Source organism: Mercurialis annua, linkage group LG5 (genome assembly GCF_937616625.2).
Source record: "Mercurialis annua linkage group LG5, ddMerAnnu1.2, whole genome shotgun sequence".
Taxonomy (NCBI): Eukaryota; Viridiplantae; Streptophyta; class Magnoliopsida; order Malpighiales; family Euphorbiaceae; genus Mercurialis; species Mercurialis annua.
The window spans coordinates 47,173,599-47,187,982 of record NC_065574.1 but is presented as its reverse complement, the minus strand read 5'-3'; the positions used below and the strand labels follow the sequence as shown (position 1 = coordinate 47,187,982).

The 14,384-nt window shown below is 30.7% G+C and overlaps 1 protein-coding gene across 1 annotated transcript; it reads left to right on the top strand.

Moving 5' to 3' along the window:
* Positions 1–8,298: 8,298 nt before the first annotated feature.
* On the top strand, positions 8,299–8,951 carry LOC126681968 (uncharacterized). Its single transcript, XM_050377522.1, has 3 exons — positions 8,299–8,375; positions 8,418–8,505; positions 8,607–8,951. The coding sequence occupies exons 1-3, from the start codon at positions 8,299–8,301 to the stop codon at positions 8,949–8,951; spliced, it is 510 nt and encodes a 169-aa protein (XP_050233479.1).
* The last annotated feature ends 5,433 nt before the right edge of the window (positions 8,952–14,384 follow it).

Below are 14,384 nucleotides of genomic sequence, written 5' to 3'. Positions count from 1 at the left end.
AATCAAACTGAGGCTACAAACTATAAAAAAAGTAAAGGTTAAGATTTGTTTCGTAGCGTTTTAAACGTTAGGACTAAATCGCTATAAAAGTGATATTGTGGGATCTAATTTGCAAATACTCTTTTTTTTTAATTTATGTATTGTCCTATTTTTTTTAAATAAATCACGTGTTACTGTAATCAATTTAGAAATATAAGTGTTAATCCCCAAAAAAACAATCAGCCGTGTATTTGGTATTATTTTACATAAATCAGATACTTTTCAACTTTTCCTTTATTTTTATTAAATTTAATTTTTTATATTAAGGATTAATGTTACCATATATCGCAATTTTAGCGTTTTTCAATATAAGCTCAATTTACAAAACGTTTCACCCTGCATTTAGACTTCCCCAACTTTTTCATGCTATATTTCAATGCCGGTTTTTGGCAATTTTTTGGCAATTTGATTCTTATGTTGCCAAATGTAGCGTTATGTCACTGACAGCATGTCAAACTGCCAAAACGGAAAAAAATGAAGTCGCTGGTAAGGCTTTTTGTAGATTGTGCTTAAATTAAAAAACATGATAAAAATAGTGATATACGAGAACATTAACTCAAAACAATAACATTGCGTATCAATTTAAGATGGAAGAGATATACGCTTAACCATTAAAATAAATAATTAAATGCAAATATTATGCAAAAAATTTAATTATACTTTTTAAGAGAAATGTAAATGTCAATTTTTTTAGATTGGACATAAAAGGCATTTTTTTTGCCTTAATTTATTTTTATATTCCATTTTTTTGGAAATTTAATGGTGATACTTTTGTTTGATTAGAAAATAAAATTCTTTAAAAATATCTAGATAATTAAGTTTTACTTAATTAATTAAATAGATATTAAAAATGATATAAATATTTTTATATTCAAGTATTTTAATTACTTGATAAAAATAATATAAATTTCAAATTTAATGAAACCTTGTGGATGGTATAATTTTTATTTTGTGAACATATGAAGTTTTAAACTGTTGTGTTTTCATTATGTCCACTACAAACAAATTTAGCAAAGCAATTTGTCCAAGGGCTAAGCACATGAATAATCCAGGGTTTTTGACAAAAAAGTGTCCCTCCTCATTTACTAAATATGTTTTTGTGCCTCAAGCTACAAAAATTATATTTTTATGCATGGAGACCCACCAGCCCGCAATGAGCCATTGCGGGCTGGTTTAATCCAGCTGATTAATTGTTTAATCAGCTGGATTAATTATTTAAAACAGCCCGCAATTCATCATTGCGGGCTGCTTTAGATGGGGCTGCTCTAATTTTAGGCGTAGAAATCTGGACCCAATGACTTGTTTAATTCTTTTAGCCAATCATCATGATGTTCCCTGGCTGCATAGGTTGAATTAAATGGATTTATGTTTTCTTTTTTATTTGGATTCAAAGTAGGGTAACATTAATATTAGTTGTAAATTTGCCAACAATAAATTTAGTATTGAACTTTTGATTCATAAACTAATTTATCATTTAAATTTATTACTCACTATTTTTCGTTTATTTTTTCATTATCACACAACTTAAAAAATATAATTAGTAGATATAATATCTTGAAGATAATACATTTTTCAAATGAAGTCAACTCTCACCAAAACATTTAAAAACATAAATTTTAGCAAATCATTCAAATTTTTTTCCAAAAAAATACTAATATTTTGTTTGATTTGTTTCAATTATGATAAATAAGTTTTCAATTTATTTTTTTAATTTTAATGGATATTTTTGAAATGAAAAAAAGATTAAATTTGATTAGAATGACAATGTTATAAAAAAACTTAGTATTGAATTGAAAAGAATGAATGATTGGCTAAAATTGGTGTTTTTTAAATTTTTTTGTTAAAATTGACCTCACCTGAAAAAGATTTGATATTTTCAAGACATTACGCATAACTACTATTTTATGAAATTTTTCATTTGTAGGTGCATTATTAATATGCACCTATAAATAATGCATCTTTTAACATATCTTTTAAATAATGCACCTATAAATAATGCACTTTTTAATTTAATTTTTTTTATTATTGTTTGTCCTTAATTATTTAATTTGAACCTATAAATTAATATTTATCTCTATTATAAAAAAAGTTAATTTCTTTTATAAAAATTCATAAAATAGCAGCTAGGCTTAATGCCTTGAAAATATCAAATCTTTTTCAGGTGAGATCAATTTTAACAAAAACTTTAAAAAAATATCAATTTTAATCAATTTTCAACTGTTATATTTCAATTTTAGCCAATCGTTCATTCTTTTCAATTCAATATTAAGAATTTTATAACATTTTCATTCTAATCAAATTTAATCTCTTTTTTTTCATTTCAAAAATATCCATGGAAATTAAAAAAATAAATTACAAACTAAATATCATAATTGAAACAAATCAAACAAAGTATTGGAAATTTTTTTGGAAAAAAATTTGAATGAATGGTTAAAATTTATGTTTTTAAAAATTTTGGTGAGACTTGACCTCATTTGAAAAATGTATCATCTTCAAGATATTATATCTACTAATTATATTTTTTTAAATTGTGTGATAATGAAAAAATAAACGAAAAATAGTGAGTAATAAATTTAAAAGATAAATTAGTTTATAAATCAAAAGTTCAATACCAAATTTATTTTTGGCAAATTTGCAACTAACATTAATGTTAGCCTACTTTGAATGCAAATAAAGAAGAAAACATAAATCCATTTAATTCAACTATGCAACCAGGGAACATCATGATGATTGGCTAGAAGAATTAAACAAGTCATTAGGTCCAACTTTCTACGCATAAAATAAAAGCAGCCCCATCTAAAGCAGCCCGCAATGGTGAATTGCGGGCTGCTTTAAACAATTAATCCAGCTGATTAAACAATTAATCAGCTGGATTAAACCAGCCCGCAATGAGCCATTGCGGGCTGGTGGGTCCTCAGGCACAAAAATATAATTTTTGTGTTCTGGGGTACAAAAACATAAATAATAAATAAAGAGGGATACTTTTTTGTCAAAAACCCAATAATCCAAATGGCCCCCTTCTATGCATAAATACATCACCTAATTAATAAATGCAGAAATCACTGGAAAAAAAATGATTTTCATAAATGTTTCAAAACATAACGGAGGTTTCCGTTTTAAATAAGATAATAATACCCTCCTTTAAATAGAGACAATAATGAATGAGGAAAGGGTTCCTTTCCAAAATAACAAACGTCTTCCTCAAGCTCAAGAAACCGGGCATTAAAGAAGGAATCGAGCTCCAAAATTCTTCCATAATCGACGGTTTCTGCTTAATATTAGGTCGACTATTGATTTCAACTTCGATCTACAACAAATCATCAAGAACAGCAAGGTAATCGAGAAATTCAGTTTATAGATTGAAAAATTAAAATAATACAGATGTTCATCAAATGACGTAAATGCATGTTTATTAAATTTGCGAATATTTTAGATTAACAGATATATATGTATAAACATCATACACTTAGGTAATTAGTCTGATTGTTCATATAAATGCTAGCTTTGTCAATTTCTGGAGAACAGATTTGATAAACTAAATTATTGATTTTCTTATTACTTTTTGATTGTATAAACAGCACAAAACCTAGTTACTTTTAAATTTATGATATATAAAATTAGATAGTTAATTAGTTGACATAATATTATAATTTCATTCATATGAAAATTGCTTGTTAATTTTAAGCTACTGGTTTTGAATATTTTGATTTTGTATTGTAGTTATGGAGAACATTCTGGTTTTTGTTCATTACAATGGAAGATGGAATCAAAATATGGAATACATCAACTTTGATCCAATTGGAATACTAGTCAAGACAACATGTGACTACAACAACTTTCAAGAGATTTTGTACAAGCAACTCCAAATCAACCATATGTCAACTCTCCTGAAAATTAAATATCAAGTCAGAAGCAACTATCCACCTTTAAAAATAACTGAAAATGCAACTTTATCATTCTACTTAGAAATCAAGAAAAATGAATCAGATTACATGAAGTATCTGTTGTGTATTTCTACAACAACATCTCAAAAGAAAGTGAATTTTTTAGATTCAACTTTCACCTTGTCGAATGCCGACATTCCACATTCAGAGTCTGCTTCAAAGTCAACATTTGAGATTGGATCAACAAGTGAGAGACAAGGGGATGACATACCAGATTTAATACATTATGCAAAAATGATACTGAAGAATATGATGCAAACTGAAGATGAAGTAGAAAGCAACTTGTAGTATCCCGTGTTTTTCCGTCATGGTTTTGTTGTGTTTCCGACTTAGTTTCGGATTGTTAATGGTGGACTTAGCAAGTGTAACACTTTGTTTGCGGTTTGAGTTGTATCTTGTATATGTCGCATGTGTCGTGTGAGTTTTCGATGGCGATTTGATTTGTATTCGGTTTATAATCGATGATTTATTCTTGTACCTTCTGAATCTGACATGTTTTGAGAAAACATTCATATCTCCCAATTTAACCGTTGGATCAGGCTCATTTTTGGATATGTTGTGCCCAAGACAAAGTTGACCGTTGGATCAACAATTGAGGCGCGTTGGAGGGCGCGATGGGCCATTGCGCCTCGCAACGCGCCCCATACAATTTCAGCGTCAAGTGAAGGCGCGATGGGACGAACGCGCCTCGCAACGCGCCTCCCATCGCGACCCTCTGTCAGATTTGTTGTTTGGCCTATAAATAGACCCTTTATCTGATCTAAAACTTTTCCCACTTCATTTTATAAACCCTAGCCGACCCATTGACATTACAACACTTTGATTTGATAGTTTGTACATCAATTCCTTTGTTTGTTGGACTCCGGTAAGTGATCTGCATACCCTATCCTTAGTATGTTCACATTTCCTTTGTTCAATTCGTTTTAGGGCTTATGTATCCATGTTTTCCATTGTTGTGTGAGGTCTTAAGCATACCAATTCTGATTCGCCTCGTTCTTGGATCCATGTGGTGTTTTATCCGCTTATCTTTATCGGTAAGTGCCGAATCTTGTGTTTTAAGGTTAAACCTATACCTTGGGTGTTGTGATGATTTGATTTACTGTTTTGGCATGCTTAGAACTGATTATGTATAGTTAGCTTTGGTTTAGCGTGTTTGTATTAGATTTTACCTTGGGTATTATGAATTGAATTGCTAGGTTAAGTGCTAGCTTGCTTGGTATGATTATTTCATTGCTTACCTACTGTTTGAATATGTTGATAGTGGCTGGAAATACATGTTAGGGCTGTTTGTAATGTCTTTGGCATGATGATATTGTTCAAGATTGTTGCCCATCGATTCTTGATTGTTTGTACCCGAGTTATGTTATGTATGCCATAGTTATTCGATTGATATATGGTTTGATTGTTGGTTCATTCTGAGTAAATGATTTAAATGTGTTATGCAATTCTTATTGGATTCATTTAAGTGTTATAGCATGCTTGTAATGTTGTTGGCTTGTTTAGCCAAATTTTTGCTAAGTGTTAGCATCGTTTAAATTTGGAAATAATATTCTTTTTGATGTAATCGGATTGGTTTTTATAATTTCAATCTGAATACGATTTTTATTTTATAATCTTTAATCACATAATTACTTGGGTAATTATGGGTTTTGAAAATATTGGCTTGATGTGCCATTTTGGATAAAGTTACGTTTTGACATAAAACGTTTTCTTAAACTTTATTGTGGTTAAGTTTTTGTTAGTAACTAATGGTTACTTTTGTTTAAAGATATTGAGTTCCGCTTTCAATTATAATTTATTATTTTATCAAATCATTATTCTTGGGATTATAAACTATGGTTTATATTTTAATAAAATGATTGGGTCGGGTTAGACTTGGGTCACCTGACATGTGAGGTTAGCTTGGTAGTTATCAGTAACTCGGCTAACCCACTATTTGGAGATTACTTGGTTTATTATTTATCAATTGTTTTAAAAAATATTTTATGAAATGGATTTTAAAGCGGGAACTCAATAGACTTGACTTGTGTGGTTTATTAATTAATTGAGTATTGTGTTTACTCTGGTTGGTTTTACCTTGACTTGTTGTTTGTGCTAGTCCTATGAGGTGTCTAGTACTCTCTAGAGTTAGGGTTCGTTTTAATAATTATTTATTTGTGTTTAGACTCGTCGACTGTTCGTGCTTTTGAGGCGAACCAAGTCTAGGTTGCTTGCCAGGAGTTTTCACGTGGATTAGCAAGCAGTGAGTTTGTACTTACTATTTACCGCTTTATTAAGTAAATTGTTATTTTCATTATATTATGGCTTCTAGTTGGAACATGCTACCTAATGGGCATCATTAGGACTGCGTGCGCACCAATATTGATCTAGATAAGGTATGTGATATGTGGTGGTAACTCGGTGTGAGCATAGCTCTCGGGACCAGTAGAGTAACTCGGTGTAGCTCAGCTCTCGGGACTCTGGTTATGGATTAAGAATGGTCGGTGGTAACTCGGTGTAGCTCAGCTCTCGGGACCAGACCTATTGGATTATGGTTATATTTAGTATTTTGGATTAGGGTTCCAACTATTATACGTAATGTTTATATTAAATGTTTTAAACGGTTTTAAAGGTTTTCCACTTGATAAATGTAAATAGTGGTATGAACTCATCTCAGTATATCTGACCCCGTTGTTTTCCCAATTTTTCCAGGGTTATGATTTGAGCGAGTCAGCTGCTCTCCGATTCTTTATTTCCTCGGAGGTTCTACTTTATTTTATAAAGTTTATTAAACTAATTTTATTCTTAGATCGCAGTAGTAATTAGAAGTCGTATTTGTATAATACTTGTTATCAAAATTATTCTACTGATTTAATTGTTTTGGCTTTAATATAATAACTTGGGTTATTAAATATTTATGCTATGTTAGAGACTCGAAAATGATCGAGCATTTATTATATAATGTTGTATTTTATGAACTGCTAGAACTAGGCTGAAGTCTCGGTTGCCCCGAGCATTGGTTTCTTGCAGGTTTATGTAATTGTTGGTTATCCGCAAGGCTAGCTACGGATTTTGGTACATCCATACCCATACCCTAGCGCCGGTCGCGATTCATGAAAATGGGTCGTGACACAACTTCAAAGAGGATATGATAATAACAGATCCAAAACACAAAGAATCACAAGAGCTGCTCCCATTCCGATCTTTGCTATGAGCTTCTGCAGTTGATGATCTGATCCGGGGAATAAGAGCACTTTCTCTTCCAGGAATTCACTCATCCCCTCTCAGTGGCAAGAGTGAAAGAGGTATTGAAAAATGTTTTGCGCTTTTATGATATTAACAACCACTTTCAATATAAAGTGCAAAGATCATGTGATAGACATTATACATTAAATTGTTTGGATTCGAAATCCACATGGAAACTTAAGGCGTCAAGAAAAAGGAAAAGTCAGTTGTTTATGATTCGAAAACTAAATGTTAACCACATTTGCTCATTACATGAGAGAACACAAGATCAAAGGCAAGCGACATCAAATATAATTGCGGATTGCATCAAGTCAAAGTATGTTGACCTCAAATCTGTTTACAAACCAGCTGACATTAGGAGAGATATAAAGAAACTGTATGGAGATAATATAGGCTACACAAAATCTTGAAGATCGAAAGAAATTGCAGAGGAAAAAGTACGTGGAAATCAGCAGACTCATTCACTCTCATAACAAGCTATTCGTACATGATAAGACTTACTAATCCAGGGTCTGCAATTGAGATGGAAGTAAAAGAGGACAACACCTTTCTTTATGTGTTTATGGCATTAAATGCCTCAATAAAAGGTTGGGAATTCTGCATTCCAGTCATTATAGTGGATGGTACCTTCCTCACATCGGCATATGGTGGTACGTTATTAACAGCAAGCACACAAGACGGTAACGGTAAAATATTTCCTCTTGCTTTTTGCATAGTGGATTCTGAAAATAATGAGTCATGAGAGTGGTTTATGGAAAGGATTAGAGACGCGTTTCAGATGCGAAATGATATGTGTATAGTGTCAGATCGACATGATAGCATCGTGAAAGCAACTGAAAAAGTTTTTCCCGAAGCTAGTCATACAGTGTGCACATACCATTTATACAACAATATGAAGAAACACTTCAAAAAATCAACAACAGAGGCAAGAGAGGCATATTTTGGAGCAGCAAAGGCTTACACGACTAAGTCATTCGACTTTTACATGAAAGAGATAGACAAAATAAATAAGAAATCGAGACCTTATCTAGAAGGTGTTGGTTACAAAAAATAGACGAGAGCTCATTGCGGTAATAACAAACACGGAACCATGACGACTAATATTGTTGAATCTCTCAATGCAAAAATACAAGTTGCCAAGGATCTTCCAGTCACAACATTGCTAGAGTACCTGCGATCATTAGTATAAGAATGGAGCTATTCAAATAGATTTTTGGCAAGGTCAACATTCACGGCACTATCAAAAAGAGGAGAAGATATATTGAATGATAACTACATTCAGTCTCTGAGATTGGTGGTAAGTTTTCGATCAATATTACGCTGGTGAAATAGTTAAATTTTACTACAGTTTATTTCAGGTTGACTTTTGGTTAATGTCAATTACAATTAAAAATGCAGGTTTCAAATTCAACAGACACCTTAAAATCAGTGATTGATCAAACAACAACTTTTATAGTCGACCTCAAGGAGAAAACGTGCACATGTAGAAAATTACTATTGGATGGAATACCATGCCCTCATGCAATGGCAATATTTAAGGAAATGAACCAAGAACCTTACAAGTTTTGTTCTCGATATTATAAGAAAGAAACATTGTTGACGACTTATGAAGCAACAGTATATCCAATAGAAGATCAGAAAATGTGGACTATACCAGAAGAAGTGACAAAAATGATTGTGGCAACACCAATTGGAAGAACAAAGTCTGGAAGGCCTAAGAAGAGAAGGTTTAAATCTAGATGAGAGGATTCAAATCATAACATATGCAGCAGATGTCAACTGCATAGTCACAATAGGAAGACATGCAGAAATATGACAGACAAATCAGAGTTTACATCAGTTGATTGCCAGTTTACTTGGGGTTTACTTTTTTTTATTTCTATTTTTTTTATTCAGGCTGTAAAGACACTAAGTATTCTTTTTAATTTTTTATAGTACATGAAAAATGTACAAAGAAACATGAAAACAAAAGGTTATTAAAATATTATATTAGTACTTGAGATTTCTTTAATGTACTATTGAAGTTTACAAAGACAAATTTAAAATATTTTTTTTTGGTTTAGAAACATTACATACATATTAATATAATGACTCAAATGTGTATAAAATTTAAAAAGTATAAAACAAACTAATCCTAGATTAATTTTTTTGTTTTAGTCAAAGTTTACTTGCTGTTGATTTATAGTTGATTTGAAAATCTGTAAATAAATCAGAATAAATGAATTTCATATATATATATATATATATATATATATATATATATATATATATATATATATATATATATATATATATATATATAATTAATACTATTTTCAATAATACTAGTTTTTTTGGCCACGTGCTACGCACGTTAACAGTATCTATATGACCCGTTATTTAATATTATAATTGTATATTTTTTTAATAATATATTATTATTTAAATTTTATTAGACTTGTATTTTTTTATTTGTTTTGTTTAATTATTTTATAAAATTTTATTTTTTTTATTGGAAATGTTAAAAAGTTAGAATTAAACAATAGATTTAATATTTGATATTGTTGTTATTAAAAAAATGATAATATAACTGAAACAAATTCATATTATTTTTCATTGTAAATAACTAATAAATATCAAAAATATCAAAGCCTTAACACAAATATTATAATATGATTATTTAATATTAATGAAACTCGCCATATTCTTTTATATATAGTGATATATCTGTACAATTCCTATTAGAATTAGAAATTTAACACATAATGATAGTTGTTGCACAATTCTTTTTAGGATTAGGAATTTAATACATAATGATAGCTACTGCGATAATTATTTTTAATATGTTTCCTTTATGGATTAGGAATGTCATCTTTCTATTTGTTAAGCACAAATATATAAAGGGTATTTTTGTCCGTGAATGAAAGTGTTCCCCCCGCGAATACACTTTTATATTTGTTATAGATAAATGAACAAAAACATTTAATTAACCATAAAACAAGAATTCTTACAAGCATTCATAAAAAAATTGAACTAAAAAACACAATAAAAACAATATTAATATCCATAGTACTTTTCTAAAATAGAAAGTCTCAACAATAAAAGTCTACTACATAAAAAAAAAATCACTTTTTGATGTGCCTCTTGTACTTGACTGGACATTCATCTTCACTGACAATGTTAGAATGTTCCTTCCAATTACCATACGCATACAAAGAGGAAGCATAGTGAGCACGGTATTCTTTAGCAACAAAATCAGGACCTATTTCTTTTCCATCAATGAAAAATTCAGCAGCACAAATCATATGGATTCCACAGTCACAAAAACAAAAACAAAGGTAGATAAAACTGATCAAAACACATGAAAAATTACAGGTTGACATAGAGTTGACATGCAGTTTATTTACAGTTGACTAACATAATAATCCGCAAAGCAATAAAGCAGAAAAAAACAAAGTGTTAAAAAGAAAAGACTTACTTATCAACTTGAATAGGCAGACTTTCAACAATTTTCACATCAAATGGACCAGTTCCTTTCTTTCCCTTATACGGACCAGTAGTAACATCGATATCTTTGTGCAACTCATACAAAAGAATCATTTCAAAAATAATGGCAGCAACTCACTATAACACTTCAGAACTTCAAGCGCCGCATTGTCATATTTTGATGATCTTAGTGAATTGTACACATAAACGCATCTGTCCTTGAAGTTCAAGCGTCCTAAAATCCAATGCCATTCATCCTCCAAATTTATGGAAAATAGGACGTCTTCGGCATCATACAAGAATATATTATAGTCCATAATACCGCCAAGAATATAATTGCAAAGTGGATGCTTGGTGGAGATAACAGAAGAATCTTTTTATGGTTCATACAACTTGTACAAAACTTGTATCCTTCAATCAAAAAAATTGTCGATTAAAGTGCAACTTTTCTGGACGACTTTACCAATTTTAACCTTTCCTCGAGTAATACAAGAGAACATCAACATGCTGCATATAAATCATATCAAAATTGTAAACTAAATTGATAAAGTGTTTCATATAATATATTAGTAAAATTGACATGCAATTTATTTTTAGTTGATATAACTGAAATAAATAAATATCAAAAATATCAAAACTGATACAAATTCACATGTTTTTTTATCATGAAAATTGATATGAAATAACATCACAACAATAAAAATGCCACAACAAAATCAAACAAAACTGAATAAAGGCAGTTGATTTATGGTTTACTTGCAGTTGATTACATATAATAAAATCAAAGAAATGTAATATACTAACCGTAGAACATAGAGCCTTTCCAGGAGTATAGAGGGTATGAAGCCAAACTTTTTCATCAACCGAAATAGAACCAAACCTAAAGGAAGGATCTAACAATTCCTCATTATCATTATAAATTTTACTCCTACAAAATTTAAAAAAACAAATTAGATACCGTTACATAACAAACAAGAACGGGGACTTGTAGACAAAACTAGGTTTAATAGTGCTTTTAGGAATACAAGGTGTAGCTATGTCAGAATTTAGAGAAACCATACCACGGTAACATAATTAGCCTACAAAAAAAGTAGAAAACAATTTAAAAATCAACCCAAAATCAACCTTAAATAAACTCAAGCCAAAAAATTAAAAAAAACAAATTCAAAAATAATTAAGAGGATTACATTTTTTGCCTTCAGAGCAGCAGAACATCTAATAGCATTCTGCTCCATCTCTTTCAATAATTCATCAGTCACAATGTTGGAGAATCAAAGAATCCTATATTCTGACTTTGAACCTAACAGATTATAAATCAAATAAGTTTATTTCAAACATAAATAACTAAAAAATAACAAAGAAAATATACCTCACGAGATGGAATATCTTTCAATTTCTGCTCAATTGTATCATGTTCAAGAGCAGATCCGGACGTAGGAGCAGCTTGAATGTCAGCAATATTTGACTGATCCTTAAGTTCATAATCATCCTTATGTTCAGCAGATTGAACAACATTAGTAGTTTCCTCACCTGCAGCCTCGTCTTTATCTTGAGATTCGATAATATCAGCACCTAAATCAACCTTGTCATTCGTTTTAACGTCAATTGAAACTTTCTCAACCTTCTCATTAATTTCAACGTCAACTGAACCTTTCTCAACCTTGTCATTTGTTTCAGCATCAACTGAAACTTTATCAACCTTGTCCGTTGTTTCACAATCAACTGAAACTTTATCAACTTCAGACAAGACTTCATTATCAGTTTCTTGATCTTTAACATTGGCATTGTCCTTTACTGATATATCCTTAATAGACTCCTCTTTGAGATCATGTGATGTCTCTGAAATTTCAGACGGTTTTTTTGGCTTCTTTTTTAATTGTGCAAACAGAGTTGATTAGTAGTTGACTTTAAGTTGATGAGCAGATTTTTTTTTAAAAAAAGGTAGTTCAGAAATCAATACCTTTACAAAAAGGAAATCATCAGATTCAATATTTTTACTTTTCGAGTCTTCGCCACTAGCATCACTTTCCTTAACAGCCTCAGAAGATTCAATGTCGTCTTCATTTTCATGTTGGAATTTTGAAGAACTTTCAGAAAGTTTATCCTTATTTGTACCTCCAACATTATCATCCTATAAAAATAAAATGTTGATAGTTAAATTAACAAATTTAATTTAAACACAAAATAAGTAATAATAAATAGTAAAGCACTATAAACCTGATTATTGGTACCACAATCATGAGGCGTTATCTTCAAGAATTAAAAACGGCAAACAATTCTGAAAATTTAGAAGTGACTAAGCGCTTAATATCAGCAAGCTCACCCTCTAGCTTCTGTTGATCGGCAAATAAGACCTCAAATTTTTTAGTAACAGTCGCATCCATAAACGCACTCTGTGTGGAATCAGTATGTTTCGAAATATCATACGCCGCGCAATGACCTTCTTCAAACCCCTCATTATCAGTGGATTGTTCATCATCAAACACCTTAGCTTTACCCTTGTTTTTCTTGAAAAAATTACCCAAAACAAGGGCACTCCGTTCCACAACAGCAGGAACGACTGAACGAAATATAACCTAAAATATAATTAGAAGTAAATTGTTAATCAACCACAAATAAACTAGGACAAAAAAAATATATAAAATACCTCATCAGTTTTAGTCTCAACAAATAAATCTCTATCGACATGAACGTATTTCGGGGTGAAAGAAGGTTCCCACTTCAAGATACGCGGGATTGCAGTTGAATCGAGATCTTGAACATACGTATCGGTGATAGAAGGCCAGCACTCGTAAAACCAACATAGCAACGCATAGAGAAAACCAATAAGACGATAATAGTAGCACTTATCATCATTTTTTTCATCCCTAAGACTATCAACTTCCATAACTGCCTTCGTACTCAAACACACAAACATACAATTAAACACATCTAGACCCCATGGATAATCGTCACGTCTGTCTGACTCAACAATATCAAAATCAAGAAAAGGAACACGAACAGTCATAGGAGAAGCAAGGAGGAAATTATGCAAAAAATGAAGAAATGAATCTTGAAACCATCCTCATCACAATCCCATCTCCGACTCTTAAAACAGTCATTTACAGTTTTTACTAACTTGATTTGAGCCCATAAAGTACTTCTCTAAAAGACGATTCGAGTCCAGTTTATATGAGAATTTATTACTATCGCCAATGCATTTAAGAACCGAGATTAAAGCAAATTCTTCTAAACCAAACTTAAGTCTATAACCACCAACCTCAAACCACATTTCTTTTTTTTTTCAACGGCTCAATTTCTCTTAATAATAAACAATGTGTAATCTGGTTTTGAACTTTAAATTCAGGAAGATCAAGTATAAAACCAAAACAGGATTCCCTAAATAACTCCAACTCACGTTTATTTAAGTTTTCCTTAAATTCCTTAAGTATTTCATACTTCATACAGGCATGCACTTTCGAAAAATAACGATTAGCACAGTTCAATTTGAAGCCACATCTAAATAAAAATAAAACATAGAATTTATTCAGAGTATCAAAACAAGACAAAATCAACAAATCAACATAGCATAAACCAAACCACATGAAAATGTATTAAAAATCTACGAAAGAGAGTTAACCACAATTCAAAATAACATAAACCAAATAACAAAAGAATATATGTATAAGATATATAACAGAGATGAATTTAAAAACAAACATAGAAATGCAA